This window comes from Oryza sativa, chromosome 11 (assembly GCF_034140825.1).
Source record: "Oryza sativa Japonica Group chromosome 11, ASM3414082v1".
NCBI lineage: Eukaryota > Viridiplantae > Streptophyta > Magnoliopsida > Poales > Poaceae > Oryza > Oryza sativa.
The window spans coordinates 4,232,814-4,249,729 of record NC_089045.1 but is presented as its reverse complement, the minus strand read 5'-3'; the positions used below and the strand labels follow the sequence as shown (position 1 = coordinate 4,249,729).

General features: G+C 49.0%; 1 protein-coding gene across 2 annotated transcripts; it reads left to right on the top strand.

Moving 5' to 3' along the window:
• Positions 1-1,584: 1,584 nt before the first annotated feature.
• Positions 1,585-16,916, top strand: LOC4349952 (uncharacterized). 2 transcript variants are annotated; one of them, XR_010737602.1, is made up of 6 exons: positions 1,585-3,554; positions 9,287-9,494; positions 13,098-13,607; positions 13,690-14,219; positions 14,459-14,557; positions 16,437-16,916. XR_010737602.1 is itself a non-coding variant. In XM_066305418.1 (6 exons), exons 3-6 carry the CDS (start codon positions 9,269-9,271, stop codon positions 14,471-14,473), a joined length of 1,281 nt encoding a protein of 426 aa, XP_066161515.1. In that variant the 5' UTR covers positions 1,585-3,554; positions 7,643-7,687; positions 9,240-9,268; the 3' UTR covers positions 14,474-14,879. The 2 variants fall into 2 exon arrangements, 1 of the variants encoding a protein (XP_066161515.1); XM_066305418.1 differs by lacking the exon at positions 16,437-16,916 and adding an exon at positions 7,643-7,687 and having other exon boundaries at positions 9,240-9,494; positions 14,459-14,879.

Genomic DNA, 16,916 nt, shown 5'->3' with positions numbered 1-16,916 from the left:
ATTATCCCATCGACTGAGCTAGTGGTAATTAAGCATGGCTAAGCATATAGTTCTAGCTAGGTCACATAAGTAACACAAGCTAGTCAATTTATTACCCAAGGTTGACAAAGAACAGATATCAAGTAAACATGGCGCAAGCGAGCAGATAGGAAAACCCTGATCCCATGTAATTAGCAAAACATGCATATTTATTTGTAAACGGTAAAACATTTATAAATTGGGATCAACATGCTCAAGGAGAATGTGTGACTTGCCTTGCTTCTTCACTTTGATCTTCTGAACTCTTTTCCTCGCGACCGCGGACTTCCGAAACGACGGAAACTACACGCTGGCACGCAAAACGAGGAAAAACTCTAATAAACACCAAGAAAACAGTACATAAAAAGTAAACAAACATGTAGAGCTCAATTTTAGATGAATTTTGCAAGTTGAATGGCTCAATTCGGAGTTCGAATGAATTAGATATGAATTTTAGAAGGTTTTGAGCCATTTTAATGAATTTCTAGAATTATTACCGATTTATTGCGCAATTTAAATCAATTATGACGTCATCCGACGGGGGAGAGGTGGCGCCGGCAAGCGGGCCCCACCTGACGGTGACTCACGGGTGGCGGGCGCACCGTGGACCGAGTCCACGCATGCGCTGGTCCGCGGGCGCACCACGTGGCAGACACGTGGCGGCCACGACGGACGGCTAGCGGAGGTGGCGCCGACGTGGCGCCACAGAGGCACCGACGCGGGCGGCACGGGAAGGCCACGTGGACGGCCCAGATCGCCCCGAAGGAGGATCGGGCGGCCACGGGCGAGCGGGAGCCAGCTCACCGGTCGGCCGGCCGGGAGCGACGGCGCACGGCCCGATGGTCGCCGGCGACGACCACCGGCGCGACGGCACGCACGGGAGGCGACGAAAAGAGGGGAAAGGGAAAGGAGATGAAGGGGGTCCTCACCGAGGAGCGCCGGCGACGGGACGACCATGGGGAGGCGACCGGCGGCGGAAAGGATGGCGGCGGCCGACACGGGAGGCGACGGGAACGGCGGTCCGACGACGCCCGACCATGGCGGAGCCGCGGCCGAGGGCCGGCAAGACCTAGGGAAATTATTGGAGCGGTTAGGGAGGGAAATAGGCGACCGGAGCGGCGAGAATACCACGCCAGAGAGGAGAGGAATGGTGGGGCTCACCGGCGACCGAGAGGTACCACGTTCCGGTGGGTTTCCGGCGATGAACAACGGTGACCGAGGTGCTGCACGGCGCTGCGAGGCGAGAGGTGAAGACGGAGCGACGCGGCGGCGGCTAAGGCGACGGTGGCACACGGCTGGAGGCGGCGTATGGTGGAGGTGGCTCGGGATGCACGGTGGAAGGGTGGTTGCGGTGGTGGAATGGGGAAACGGAGCGGAGGCCGGGGTAGAGCTTGGCACGGCGTTGCCGACGGCGCAAGCGGCGAGGTGCGGCGACGACTAACGCAGCGGCAGCGGCCGGCTGAAGGCGGTGTGTGGCGGTAGTGGCTCGGCCTCGCGATGGGAAGGTGGTTCCGGCGGTGGAGGAGGGAGATGGAGTGGATGCCGGGGTGCGGTGGGGTGGTGTGATGCTATAGGTGGTGGCGGCGCAGCGCGGCAGCGACGGGAGCGGCGGTGGCGGGCGGCTGGAGATCGCCGGCGAGCGGCGGCGAAGGGGATCGGCGTGGAGAGCTCGGTAGAGGGCGTGGGGGACTCGGGAAAACGGGGAAAAAGGAAGAGGAGTCCACGGGGATTGATTTTATAGCTCAAGGGGGCGAGGAGAGGGCCGGGGAGCGGCGGATTTCGAGGGGAAGTGGGGCGGCGTCGTGGGGGTGTGGCGGCTCGGCGTGGCGTTGATTCCCGCGGGGAGAGAGGGGGAGTGGGGCGGGATGTGGTCGCGAGGTGGAAGGGGTCTCGGGTCCACGCCGGTTGGGACGAGGGGAGGTGCGGGATCGGCGGAGGGAGTGGGCGGCGTGGGCGGCGGTTGGAGCTGGCCGGAGGTTGGGGATGACAGGTGGGGTCCACGGGTCCCACCTGTCGGCCTGAGTGAGAGGGGAGGCCGGGAGGGAGGAAAAGCAGACTTGCGCCAAAAAGGGGAGGCAAGCCGGGCCGCGGGAGGGGAAGGAGAGAGGATTTTGGGCCGAGCCCGAAAGGGAGGAAGGGGAAGTTTATTTTGTTTTCTTTTTATTTAAATTGATGCAATGACCTTTGTGCTATTAAAACTATTTCTCGAGCTCCGAAAATTCACGGAAAATTCCGGAGAGTACATTAGGGCACAAAGAATATTACAAAATATTCCCGGCCAATGATTTTTAAGGGAAAATTTTAATTCTCCCAACATTTCACTTGGATAAATTGATTTAACTTTTATTTAATTTCTAGAAAATGTATTATTAATTGATTTTTAAACCCGAACGAAAATCGGGGCGTTACAAATCTACCCCCCTTACAGGAATCTCGTCCCGAGATTCTGGGATGGCTAGAAAGAAAGCCGGTGCTGGTGGGCGGTCTGACTGATCTGCACATTGAACTGCCACATTCTGCTTCGAACTGATTGATTGACTGGTTGATCAAACCTGCACGATTGCACTGGCTGGATTCGACCTTTCTGTTCCTTTGCTTTGCCAAAACTGGACCGACTGGTTCTGCTTGAACTGACCTAGGCCAGAACTGCGGATACTCCTGAAACTTACTTATCTTGGACTGAACTGTTGAGGTTGGCAATTTTGGTAACCTGAGAATTCACCACGCTGGCTATAAGAGGATGAAAATTGAATCTGGCATTTGTAAATCATTTACCCTATGTCCGCTTGGACTGGTCCCAACTCAAATGACAAGTAAATCCAGGAAACCTGCTTGACCTGTCTAAGCTAAGCGGTTGAACTGGCCTCATGGGTGTACCTTAGAATTCAATCGGTTGCCCGGGGATCGGCTTAATTCTTCTGATACCTTGCAACTTGCTTCTTCAAGTGCTACCCTGATTGCGGCACTGGTTGAACCTTCAACTAAAACAGCGACGAAGTGAGGCAAAACTCTTCTCCGAGACCTACCCCCCTTACAGGGAGTAGTCTTACTTCCGCGTGGCTGGGATCAGTTGAACTGTTGTCCTTCAAATATAGCCAACACTTCTCTGATTTACAAAGAGCCCTGACTTTGAAAACTGAAAACTTCATCGGTCCATCAAATTGAAGCAATGGCGATGCACTTTCACCCCGACAAGATTTGGAACTTAACCCTTAGTTGATGATAGGAAATTCCACATAAAAGTGACTCTCATTTAGCTCATGGACACACTGACTCTTGACTGCAACACACTACTGCTGGAGTTCTTTCCGCTACACTTGACCTTGCATCGAGCTTTGCATCTCCCGCATCAATACATCCATCATCTAATCTTGGACACCAAATGTTGATCACGAGCAGGGTTCTTCTGGCACTGGGATACCTTGTAGCTTTCAACTGAACCATTGATTGGTGACTTTAATTGATCTTATCTCTGACACTGACCATCCGCTGCCAGGACGGAAGAAAGGTGGAAGAGAGGGGTTGCTAAAGATAAGGTACTAAACCACTTGCCTACTGTTATGTTGTGAGTAGACTTTTATTGTTCAAGTTGCTTAAGCAAACAACCTAGTATGGTCGCATCCCCACCAATGATGCAAACCATACCCCTACACACAAGCAAACAACACACGATCTAGAAAGCTAACGGAACTACTCTTCTGGGAAAGATTGGGTTTAGGTCAACTTCGGGAAAACTCCACTTGATCTTCGCAGAACGACGACTCTGAACTGATCTTCTCGCTCCTTGCACGAAGCTTGAGGCTCGAATTGACTTGACTTCCGAACAGACATGAAGCTGACAGCTGGTCCTCTAGGTTTGACAACTAAAAGAATTGGAGAGATTGGGAGGAGAATTTTGAAAAACCGTTTCACAAAGAAATGCCGAAGGGCGAGAGGAGACAATTTGCAAGTAGGGTTTTCAGAAAACTTGTCCTTACGGTTTGACCATTTGGCTCAACCTACAGTCAAGTTGGCTCTGATACCACTTTGTCACGCCCAGAAATTTAGCCCAAATTTCCAGACTATTTTGTGTATTAAATCCCTGTCCAGGACCAGCCAGGGTACACAAAACGACAAGTAATAAACAGTTCCAAACGTAAATAAAGCGTAAAATACTTACAGAAGAGGCACTTAGTCCTCACACCGAAACAAAAGCAGCAGCAGCGGAAAAAGGCGATCCTAGCGGGGCTTCAGCTCCACTCCACAGGCAAAACTCAACTGGGGTCTGAGCCTTGGTCCTCTAACTCCATCTTCAGCTCAGAAGCACTACACTTCTGAAAAGGGGGAATAATAGCAAGGCTGAGTACAACCACCGTACTCAGCAAGCCACACCAACGATGCAGACGTGCAAGGGGGAACACAAGGACGGTTTGTGGCTATTTGCATAAAGGCGGTTGTAAAACATTTTATTGAGCAAAACAGTAAAACTGTTGAGTAATTAAAGTAATATTAAATCTCCACTGATCAACGCTACACCACGTTGAACAGGCCCAACCAACCCACCTGTACTACAGTGCATTGGGTCGATTTATTAGGTGTGAGACTAATCACGGTGAATCTGGTCGATCGCCCATAACCGCGGGCACGGCTATTCGAATAGTTTTACTCTGGCCAGAGGTGCACAACTGTACCCACAAGACACAACCCACCGACATGTCACCGCGTCATCATGTGCCCATGATGCACACGTCACCATGTCGAGTGATTGTGACGAGACCCTTCGCATAACCCTCCCCTAACCATCCACACCACGCTAAGGTTTCACCCCCACCCCTCAAAAGGCAGTGGGCGGTCCCCTCTTGCGCCGCGGTGAATCCGGCAGCTGGACAACCGGACACCCCGGCCGACCCAACTCCATCACGCCCACCCTCGCCACCGGTGCCTAGGAAAGGGTCGAGCTATACTTCAGATCAAGCAGTTACCCATTCCCGCTTGTGGCAAGCGCTGTAAGTCTTCCAGGGTTTCCCGTGAACCGGTCCTTAATTGCTATGGGTGCGACTCGCAAAACCATGCATCCACAGCCCACCATTCAGTCGCATTTTAGTTGGATAATTACGACCATAAAACATGGCCAGATGTCTCGAGCACGCAGCTCAACAAGATACTAGAATGTCTAATACTGCAATTATCCCATCGACTGAGCTAGTGGTAATTAAGCATGGCTAAGCATATAGTTCTAGCTAGGTCACATAAGTAACACAAGCTAGTCAATTTATTACCCAAGGTTGACAAAGAACAGATATCAAGTAAACATGGCGCAAGCGAGCAGATAGGAAAACCCTGATCCCATGTAATTAGCAAAACATGCATATTTATTTGTAAACGGTAAAACATTTATAAATTGGGATCAACATGCTCAAGGAGAATGTGTGACTTGCCTTGCTTCTTCACTTTGATCTTCTGAACTCTTTTCCTCGCGACCGCGGACTTCCGAAACGACGGAAACTACACGCTGGCACGCAAAACGAGGAAAAACTCTAATAAACACCAAGAAAACAGTACATAAAAAGTAAACAAACATGTAGAGCTCAATTTTAGATGAATTTTGCAAGTTGAATGGCTCAATTCGGAGTTCGAATGAATTAGATATGAATTTTAGAAGGTTTTGAGCCATTTTAATGAATTTCTAGAATTATTACCGATTTATTGCGCAATTTAAATCAATTATGACGTCATCCGACGGGGGAGAGGTGGCGCCGGCAAGCGGGCCCCACCTGACGGTGACTCACGGGTGGCGGGCGCACCGTGGACCGAGTCCACGCATGCGCTGGTCCGCGGGCGCACCACGTGGCAGACACGTGGCGGCCACGACGGACGGCTAGCGGAGGTGGCGCCGACGTGGCGCCACAGAGGCACCGACGCGGGCGGCACGGGAAGGCCACGTGGACGGCCCAGATCGCCCCGAAGGAGGATCGGGCGGCCACGGGCGAGCGGGAGCCAGCTCACCGGTCGGCCGGCCGGGAGCGACGGCGCACGGCCCGATGGTCGCCGGCGACGACCACCGGCGCGACGGCACGCACGGGAGGCGACGAAAAGAGGGGAAAGGGAAAGGAGATGAAGGGGGTCCTCACCGAGGAGCGCCGGCGACGGGACGACCATGGGGAGGCGACCGGCGGCGGAAAGGATGGCGGCGGCCGACACGGGAGGCGACGGGAACGGCGGTCCGACGACGCCCGACCATGGCGGAGCCGCGGCCGAGGGCCGGCAAGACCTAGGGAAATTATTGGAGCGGTTAGGGAGGGAAATAGGCGACCGGAGCGGCGAGAATACCACGCCAGAGAGGAGAGGAATGGTGGGGCTCACCGGCGACCGAGAGGTACCACGTTCCGGTGGGTTTCCGGCGATGAACAACGGTGACCGAGGTGCTGCACGGCGCTGCGAGGCGAGAGGTGAAGACGGAGCGACGCGGCGGCGGCTAAGGCGACGGTGGCACACGGCTGGAGGCGGCGTATGGTGGAGGTGGCTCGGGATGCACGGTGGAAGGGTGGTTGCGGTGGTGGAATGGGGAAACGGAGCGGAGGCCGGGGTAGAGCTTGGCACGGCGTTGCCGACGGCGCAAGCGGCGAGGTGCGGCGACGACTAACGCAGCGGCAGCGGCCGGCTGAAGGCGGTGTGTGGCGGTAGTGGCTCGGCCTCGCGATGGGAAGGTGGTTCCGGCGGTGGAGGAGGGAGATGGAGTGGATGCCGGGGTGCGGTGGGGTGGTGTGATGCTATAGGTGGTGGCGGCGCAGCGCGGCAGCGACGGGAGCGGCGGTGGCGGGCGGCTGGAGATCGCCGGCGAGCGGCGGCGAAGGGGATCGGCGTGGAGAGCTCGGTAGAGGGCGTGGGGGACTCGGGAAAACGGGGAAAAAGGAAGAGGAGTCCACGGGGATTGATTTTATAGCTCAAGGGGGCGAGGAGAGGGCCGGGGAGCGGCGGATTTCGAGGGGAAGTGGGGCGGCGTCGTGGGGGTGTGGCGGCTCGGCGTGGCGTTGATTCCCGCGGGGAGAGAGGGGGAGTGGGGCGGGATGTGGTCGCGAGGTGGAAGGGGTCTCGGGTCCACGCCGGTTGGGACGAGGGGAGGTGCGGGATCGGCGGAGGGAGTGGGCGGCGTGGGCGGCGGTTGGAGCTGGCCGGAGGTTGGGGATGACAGGTGGGGTCCATGGGTCCCACCTGTCGGCCTGAGTGAGAGGGGAGGCCGGGAGGGAGGAAAAGCAGACTTGCGCCAAAAAGGGGAGGCAAGCCGGGCCGCGGGAGGGGAAGGAGAGAGGATTTTGGGCCGAGCCCGAAAGGGAGGAAGGGGAAGTTTATTTTGTTTTCTTTTTATTTAAATTGATGCAATGACCTTTGTGCTATTAAAACTATTTCTCGAGCTCCGAAAATTCACGGAAAATTCCGGAGAGTACATTAGGGCACAAAGAATATTACAAAATATTCCCGGCCAATGATTTTTAAGGGAAAATTTTAATTCTCCCAACATTTCACTTGGATAAATTGATTTAACTTTTATTTAATTTCTAGAAAATGTATTATTAATTTATTTTTAAACCCGAACGAAAATCGGGGCGTTACTTGTACTCACCCTTGCTTCAACCACCTTTTTCAGAGTCCATTTGATGTTCTTGCCGAAGTCAGGAGTTCAATCACATAAGTTAGTTCTCTTTTAACTTAATCTTCAAGTCTAGGTAATTTAAATGGTTTAAGTCTATAGTAAAACAACAGAGTTAGGTCATTCTAAAGCTTCTGCTGTAATAGTTAGCCACAATCTCGTAAATACCCTATTACTTTATGTAATATTATCTCCTTCAAAGCTATGTCTAAACGTATGCAAAGACGATCCAGATTGTCGAAGCTGTATCAACCTACTGATCCAGGGCTTGATACAGTTAAACATGTCGGTTTCCGAATCATTAGTTTTGGGACCCGACAGATGGGGAGAAAGGTGACCGCCAACGGGAAGTGGGAGGCAGGCGATGAGGATATAAGGGTGATGGACTACGGGGAGAGGGGCGACATGCTTTGTCTATAGGATGGCGCCGCCCAAGGTCAGGTAGGCTAGGAACGGGTCGAAGTCGTCTTGGCTGGTGGGAGAGAGGTGAAGGTGATGGTGGTACGGGAGGCATTGTTGGCGGGATGCGGATGGACGGATGAGACGAAGGAAGAAGAAAAGAGAAAGGAAAGGAAAAACAAGAAGAAAAAGAAAAGGAGGTGGCAGCCATGTAGGATTTTGGAGGAGTCGTCATAATTTTGGATCAAAAAGATACACTTGATAAAATTACCAGAATCAACATTTAGAGTGTATGGAGATCTACTTGATAACAAAAACAAGTTTAAGAAACAAAAAGCACTTCACTGTTTATTTTTTCCTTTTCTTTCTGTCATCGTGCTAAATGAATCTTATACACTCTATCTACTTCAAAACGAGGATATTTAAATACTGCATCGGATTTTTCATAATTTCTTGCGGCCTCTACCAGCCTTGATCGGTCGCATTCATGTACTATTCATTGTTTTGAATGTCCCTCTGGGCAAAGTCAATAGCAAAAAACACGAATATTCAAATAAATAGAAGAGGTAAGGCTGCGAACCTATACCAGCTAGCCCATCATCTTGTGAAGCTAGCCAGAAGACACTTGGACGTTTCTCAAGTCAATAGCTGTAATTTTTCACTAAAATGGTTGAAAGAAAATCTCAATTCAACAGTCAATTTTTCCCGCGCACACGCCGTATGGCCCGTATCGTGCATATGGTGATAGAATGACGATGACATGATTGGCCGTATGTGCGAGACTAATCAGTGCAAATTTAAGCAGCAAAGGCGAGGTGGCCGTATAAGGCCCTGTATAGATGGGATTAAACTTTTAAGTCCCTATCACATCGGATGTTTGGAAATTAATTATAAATATTAAACGTAGACTATTAATAAAACCCATCCATAATCTTGGACTAATTCGCGAGACGAATCTATTGAGCCTAATTAATCCATGATTAGACTATGTGATGCTACAGTAAACATTCTCTAATTATGGATTAATTAGGCTTAAAAAAATTGTCTCGTGAATTAGCTTTCATTTATGTAATTAGTTTTATAAGTAGTCTATATTTAATACTATAAATTAGTGTTTAAATATAGGGACTAAAGTTAAATCCCTGGATCCAAACACCACCTAATTGTCTTCTTAATCATATTCATTCATCTATAGGCTCTTCACTGTGCTAGATTTTGATCCAAATGGATCATCATCGTCAGATGCAGGACATCCAGCTCGCGCGCTGTTCTTCGCAGCACCATGGCTCGGAGGCGGCGGTGACGGCGAGAGGTGATTCTGCAGGTGGCTTGGAGATGTGCCCGGCTCTGTATCTCGCTGCCTCCAAAGGGCGAGCCGAGGAGGTCATGGCGCTCCTTCTTCAGCCACGGCATGGTGGTGTTGCGCAGGGACATCTTGATCAAGTCAATGGTAAGTAATTGACAGCAATTACGCAGTTTCATGTCCTCTTAGTTTGCTTTTACACATTTAGTATACTTAAAGAGCACTGTTACACGTACTAATTTTCTTTTTAACAATAACCTCAGATAGTTTTATTTAGGAGTTTTTTTACAGTCCAGCAGGTTGGGGCGGTACCAAATCGTAGCCATCGATTGGATCAGATCCAATGGCTGTTATCTGCCGGTACCGCCAGGTACTTGGATGGTACCGCATAATGGTAGAGAGGTGGAAGGGTAAGGTCGTCCTTTCGCATTAGCAATTGTGCGAGTCAAAACTGTGGAGCGATAGGATCCACCGCCGCCGCCGTTCCGGCCCCGTCCTGGTCGCCGTTCCCTCGCCTCCGCACGGCGCCCTCGCCTCGGGCAGGCAGGCGGGCCGGAAGGCCAGAAGCCAGAGCCGTAGGAGCCACCTTGCCCTCTCCTCCCTGCATCGTGATGGGGAGGCCCCTCCTGTCATCTCCGACGGCAACCACTGCCATCGCGACTTCGCAGCCGGCGCTACAGGAGACGAAGCAAGGAAGATGAAGCTGCAATCTTACAGCCGACGCTTCCTCACTCCTTCCGGGATGTTCGGTACATAGCCCCATCTAGACATCTAGTCATCTTGCCACACATGCATTGCAAAACCTTCGTGCTTGCACAAGCTGCAGCAGTAAGCTTTCCCAGCGCACGGCCCAGCGTGAGCAGCAACGTCGGCGGAGCAATCAAGTCGACCACCACAACGATGCGATATTGCCATACATCTTGCCGATTTATGAACCAGGATAGTTTGAAGTGCGATGACCTAGTCTCAGCCGTAGAAACAAAATTCAATGGGTGAAGTTGAGGCCAACTCCAGGATGACCTTCTGCGCTAGGCAGCGGCGGATTTTGCGCTCGCGCTGGAGGGGGCTGTATGGAATCGAGGATTTGGCGGCGATGATGGAGGAAGTTAGCACGCATGATGGCAAGGATATTGGCGTTGGCGGGAAAAAAAATTGGTGGAGACCGGGTGTAAATTAGCTCCCGTGCAGCCCCGATCCCGATGATTGCCGCGTGGACAATCGTAGAATCGGACGTTTAGCTCGTTGCGGCTTCAGGCACAGCGCAAATAAGATGAGCCTCGCTCGACTCGGCTCCCGGGCACGCCGGCTCGCGGGCTCAGATCCCTCTCCTACCGGCCTCATTCGTCCGCAGTCGCCGCCGCCGCCGGCTGCCAGCGGCGCCTCTCTCATCTACTGTCTCTCATCCGCCACCGCTCCCTCTCTCAGACGTCGTCCTCTCGGCGGTGATGGCGAGGGCAACCGGCTCGTTCGCCACTTCATCACAAATTCACAATTGACGACACCCACTGCGGCAACTCCATGCATGGTTTCGTTTCGGCAAGAAACTTAATTACCGGTAAGGAGATTGAGGTTGAGGATGATGACACGGAGGCTGTACACATCGGTCTTGTCACTCATCTTCTTGAACTGCACATTATGCCATCAGAAAATGTTAGTGGCACTATCAGTATCATGTATATAGATGCAGATTCTCAGTTTATATAGATGAAACCCAAGAAATGTAGCGTGAATTTGGAGCAAATTTGTTCAGAGAGACAGAAAGGTACTAGATAATATTAGTAAAGCATTGTTGTTAAACAAAAGTCTGCCATTTACTTTATCCGCTGTTCACATATTGGCCAGAATATGATATGTTAATTTGTTCAACTGAACTTGACAGTCTTTTACTGAAATATACAGGCCCGGCCCTGGGGCAGGGCGAGCAGTGCAAGCGCCCTGGGCCCCGCCAAGTCAGGGGCCCCCTGACCAGGTATACGTAAGTAGGTTTGCTATTGCCATCGTACAATTCGTTGATTTCCAGTGGATCGCATCGTCTGCTTTGCAATCCAACAACAGCGTAAAAACACAAGCCCCTTAATTTATTGAGGCCCATACGCGTAGCTATAGAAGGCAGAGCAGTCATTTGATTGGTCAAGCAAGCCTATAGGCTGATGGCCAAGGTGATTATCATTTATCAACAATTTTAGTGCTACTACTCCTTAATGAAGGGATCACTGATATTGATTTTTTTGAAAGGATCACTGATATTGATTTTGAACCCATAAATACTAGATTTGTAAAAATTACTCCATCGGGCCATACATATTTAAAATTCTAACCATCAAATTAATCTACATTGGAAAATCTTCATAAAATATGATAAGTTTAAGATACTATGATTAAATTTTTTTATGCAAATCTGTTTTTCTTATGCTACTCTAAAATGAAGTTTTCTTCAATTCTGGCACCTAATACAATTAAAAAAAACGAACTCAATATAGGGCCCTAATTTTTGTGTCGCCCTAGGCCCCTAAAATATTAGGACCGGCCCTGGAAATATATGCACTGACCAAGTGACCATGAAGAAATGAAATGCTCATGTCTCCAAAATCTTCAGTATGTATCAAATCGAAATGGTAGAGGACTAAAATCAATATTGTACTTTGTCAAATCTAATTAGAATCTGCAAACATTCAGACTGCATCCATTGAAATGTAGCAGTTAACAACTATATTAAAGTTTGAATGCAGAGGCCCAAATCAAACTAATAACTAATCAAATCAATCCTGCACCATGGTAAGAAAAAAGCCCGTGATCGGGAAGAGATAGCAGCTACTGCCCACAGGAAGATGGAGTACATCTCTGCACTAGCCGCCGGCAAACAGGGCAACCTCGTCCCAGGCGGCGCTGTGTCGTCTTCGTCCTCAGTCAGGGCGGTCGCCATCGGCCACTCGCTATCACCGCCATGCGGACGACGGATGAGAGAGGTTGTGTCGGTGGCAATGGCTGCTGCTGAGAAGAGATATCGATGTGATATGAGCCGGTGAGCCGGTGAGCCGACGGGCCCGGGAGCCATCGAGCGAGTCGGCTCCTCCATCCTGTTTGCGCTGCGCCTGGAGCCATGCATAGCGAGACGTCCGATTCTGTGATTGCCACGCGGCAATCATCGGGGTCGGGGCTGCACGGGAGCCGGTTTACACCCGGTCTCCACCAAATTTTTTTTCCCGTTGGCGCGTGAGGACGAGGAGATTGCGGCGGCATCTGCACGCGCATGTGTGTCACGGGCCTTCTCCGCCCCTTTTCAATTCGTTTCCTATCGTGCCCTGCTAATTCAACGGTTGGATTTCATTTGGTACCTGGTGGTACTAGTACCTCGAGGTACTATCTGCTGGACCGTAACAAACCTCTTTATTTAGATAGATGGAAAAGTTATAAAATATTTATATGCATAATGCATTCATATCATGAAGTAAGAATTTAGTACGTATACTACTTAATTAGCCGACAAGGAAGAACGCGGATGATCGATTTGGATATATGGAGTATTTGCTGAAATTTCCCCCTTTCTTAAAAACTATATTAATCTATATTTTTTTAAAAACAGTTAATACTTAATTAATCATGCAATAATAAGTGCTTCGTTTTGTGTGACGGCAAGGAGGGGCCGAACACAGTTTGAGTCATTTTTCGGCCGAACTCTGAATTAATTACCGTTAGTGACCAGTTTACCCTAAAAGCTTAATCCAATATCCGTGTAAAAAAATTACTCAGGTGTTCTACAGCGGCATGGCCAGTGCAACATATCAGAGGTGAGCGCGGAGAGTAACACCGTGTTTCACGTGGCTGCGGAGCAAGGACACGACGAGCTGATCCGGGAGGTGTACCTCAGGTTCAAGGAGAGCAGCCTCCTCTCTCGCCGGAACTCGTCGCAGGACACGCCGCTGCACTGCGCGGCGAGAGCCGGACACGCCGGGGCCGTCACGGCCATCGTCCAGCTGCTGGCCCTGGACAGCATCCTGGGATGCAAGAACGAGGCCGGAGATACGGCCCTTCACCTGGCGGCGAGGAACGGCCATGGCGCGGCGGTAGAGGCCCTTGTCTCGGCGGCGGCGCCGGAGCTGTCCTCCGAGCTGAATGCCGCCGGCGTGTCGCCGCTGTACTTGGCGGTGATGAGTAAGTCGGTTACAGCCGTGAAAGCGATCATTACCACGTGCAGCGATGCATCGCCCGTTGGGCCGAACAAGCAGAATGCTCTGCACGCTGCCGTCTTCCAGATCTCAGGTCATGATCTCATTTGCTTAACACCCACTCTAGCTATCAAGCGCATGAGCAAAAATGTCACATCATGTTCATTAATTTGCAGAAATGGTCGACCTGGTATTGAAATGGAAGCCAGCTCTGTCTGGACAATGCGACGTCAAAGGCAGCAGCCCGCTCCATCTCGCGTCGTCCGACGGCGACCGCTCCATCGTAAGCGCGATCGTGCGCGCCGCGCCGCCGTCCACGGCGTTCCTGAAGGACTCGGACGGCCTCTCGGCCATCCATGTCGCCGCGCGGATGGGCCACCACCATGTCGTCGAGGAGCTGATATCTGCCTGGCCCGACGCCGCCGAGCTCCGCGACGGCCGCGGCAGGACGTTCCTCCACGCCGCGGCCGAGAAAGGGCACGCGCCGGTCATCTCGCTCGCCGTCAAGAACCCGATGCTTTGCGGCATCGTGAACGCGCAGGACAAGGATGGCAACACGGCGCTCCACCTCGCGGTGGCTGCAGCCGCGTCCAAGGGACTAGCCGCACTACTTTCCGCCGGAGACAACGTACGAGTCAACATCATGAACAACGATGGGTACACACCGTTTGATCTCGCTGCCAACTCGTCTAGCTTCCTCTCCATGGTAAGCAAACAAAAAAAATTTGCTATCTACAACTCGTCATGATTTTATCCAGAAAATTTTTGTAACCTGGTCAACTCTAACTACATTGAGTATTTACTATAAAAAATCATTTTTCTTTAGAATTACATGCACACTCATCTCTAAGAACACACGCACGCAAACCCTACCCATATAAGCATTTTCGAAGACTGGGCCGGCAAGCCGGAAAATCTTTGAGATTAACGAAGTCACCACTACAGGCACTTCGCTGTTGACGGGTACGTTGCCTACACCGAAAGCACGAAGTTGTTAAATCATGAAAAATTCGCTCGCATGGAGAGTCGAACCCAGGACCTAAGGTACTACTGCTGAGGCTCATGTAACAACTATGTTACAGGCCCTTTCACATAAAAGATATCTTTTTTGAACCATTAAGATAGCATCAATGTTAACATGCATGTAATATTAAGCGTTTGCTGTCAGCTGGTTGTCAGGCCCTCGGTCACCAATACAAAACTTGTACAATATAAAAGACTCCAACTTTAGTGCAAAATCTATTATTTATATTGGTAGAAATTAACTTCTCCTATAACCCATCTATTTAAATGCCATTTTGGAATTTTTTAGGATGTTTTATTTATTGGCTGATATTAATTATGATTTTATATACTTGTTGTAGAAAAGCACTCTATTATATATGTTTTTTTCGTTAATTTCATTTCAAATACATATTATATGCATATTTGTTTTCAATTCAAATACATATTCATATGCATATTTCTTTAGAACGATTAAATTTCAAATTGTATACATGAAAAATATGCATCGGTGCACATAAATCATTTTGCTGTTGTTTATATATAATTTATAGTTCTAAATCAAGTTTTCTTACCAGAGTTAATTATTAAGTTTTACTAAGTTTGAGTAGTAATTACTAAGTTTTACAAAATAAGGAGTTTTACCATAGTTTAAGATACAAATTGTTATGATACATATATAAGTTGATTAATATGAAATTAGAGTCAATAATATTGTCTATTTTTTATCATTTAAATTTCAAAATTAATTCTTATGATTCAAGCCGATTTCTTATACGAATTGCAATTGTTATTGTCTACTAGTTTTTCAACTCCAAATTTCAATATTAATTTTTAGTGTAGAAATTAGTTTATACAATATATTGCACTAGTTTCCTTTCTTTCTTTATTCTTAATTTTAATTAATTTCTCTGTATCTGTAGCAATTTGGTGCTACAAGTGGACAATATATGGTTATATCCTTATATTTTTCTGTAGTTAACATAAAATTTTCCTCGAACATTCTCTAGTTTGGAGTATGTTGAAAAAGTACTTTAATGTGGTGAACTCAATTTTGCTAGTCGTTATGTAACATTTGGCTCATAAGCATGGAGTAGATTACAGTTTGGACCAATTTTTATTACCAATATCTTATATTGGATAACGGAATTGCCTTTTTTTTTTCACTTTAAACCATGTTCTATTACCAAGTTTTGCACTTTGGAGTACCTGTAGGCACGCACATCCGTGACAGAAGAGTTTCTTCTTCATTATGCTGTGTTCGGCAGCCGTACAGTGAGCATGGAGAAAATAGAGCGATTCATTAGCACGTGATTAATTAAATATTAGCTATTTTTTTTAAAAATAGATTAATTTGATTTTTAAAAGTAACTTTCGTATAGAAACTTTTTGCAAAAAAAACATCGTTTAGCAGTTTGAAAAGCGTGTGCGCGGAAAACGAGGGAGATGGGTTGGGAAAAGGGGTGCCGAACATAGCCTAAGAGCAAGTTTAATAGTATAGCCAACTATGTGCTCCAATTTAATAGTCAATTCATATAATAGTTGCTTACTATACTACTGTAATATCTGGTCCCACCTTTCATTTACACATTACGTTTTAGAGTTCGTGCTACAGCTGGCTACAGGGATGTAGCTCGCTGCTATTCTCTCTTCTTTTTTACCTCTTTAAAATATGTTTATAGCTGGCTTATATGCTGCTATTGTACTTGCTCTCATAGTCTTCTGATCTTCTCCTTGAGACTGAATCCGGGAAAAAGGAGAGGAAGAAGAGAGATATGAGAACAAGCAGAGAAGATACCTGGTCTAAAGTGAATATTTAGTTTAACCCTAGTCCAATATATATGCAATGTTGGTAAACTAAACTAGTTTAATATATTATTTACTCGATGAGAGTAATATCATGTACATATAAATGGTGCAGATAAGCCTTGTGGTGACACTGTCTGCCTACGGGGCACAATCCTGCCCGCAGAGGCAAGACCACCTGAATCAATGGAGAGGCAATGACACAACAGATTGGATAAGGAAGACGTCCAACAGCCTCGCTGTCGTGGCCGTGCTCGTCGCCACCGTCGCCTTCTCCGCCACGTTCAACGTGCCCGGGGGCTACGGGGACGATGGCAAGGCGGTCCTCCAGGCGAAGACCGCCTACAAATTCTTCATCGTCTTCGACAGCGTCGCCATGACGACTTCCGTTGTCGCAGTGATACTTATTGTGTATGGGAAAGCATCTGGTTCATGGAAGAGCTTCATTTTAGCTCTGCACTTCATGTGGGTTTCGATGATCGGCATGATCGTGGCTTTCTGGGCGGCTCTGGTCGCCGTCATGAGAAGGAGGACAATCAATATTGTGATATACGAAGTCATAATCAATGGGATCTATGTCTTGGTCTTGAGCATC

Coding starts and splice junctions, on each gene's coding strand:
- LOC4349952 (XM_066305418.1), top strand. CDS start 9,269: ATGGATCATCATCGTCAGATGCAGGACATCCAGCTCGCGCGCTGTTCT. Junction 9,495..13,097: donor ACATCTTGATCAAGTCAATG/GTAAGTAATTGA, acceptor AAAATTACTCAG/GTGTTCTACAGCGGCATGGC. Junction 13,608..13,689: donor TGCCGTCTTCCAGATCTCAG/GTCATGATCTCA, acceptor ATTAATTTGCAG/AAATGGTCGACCTGGTATTG.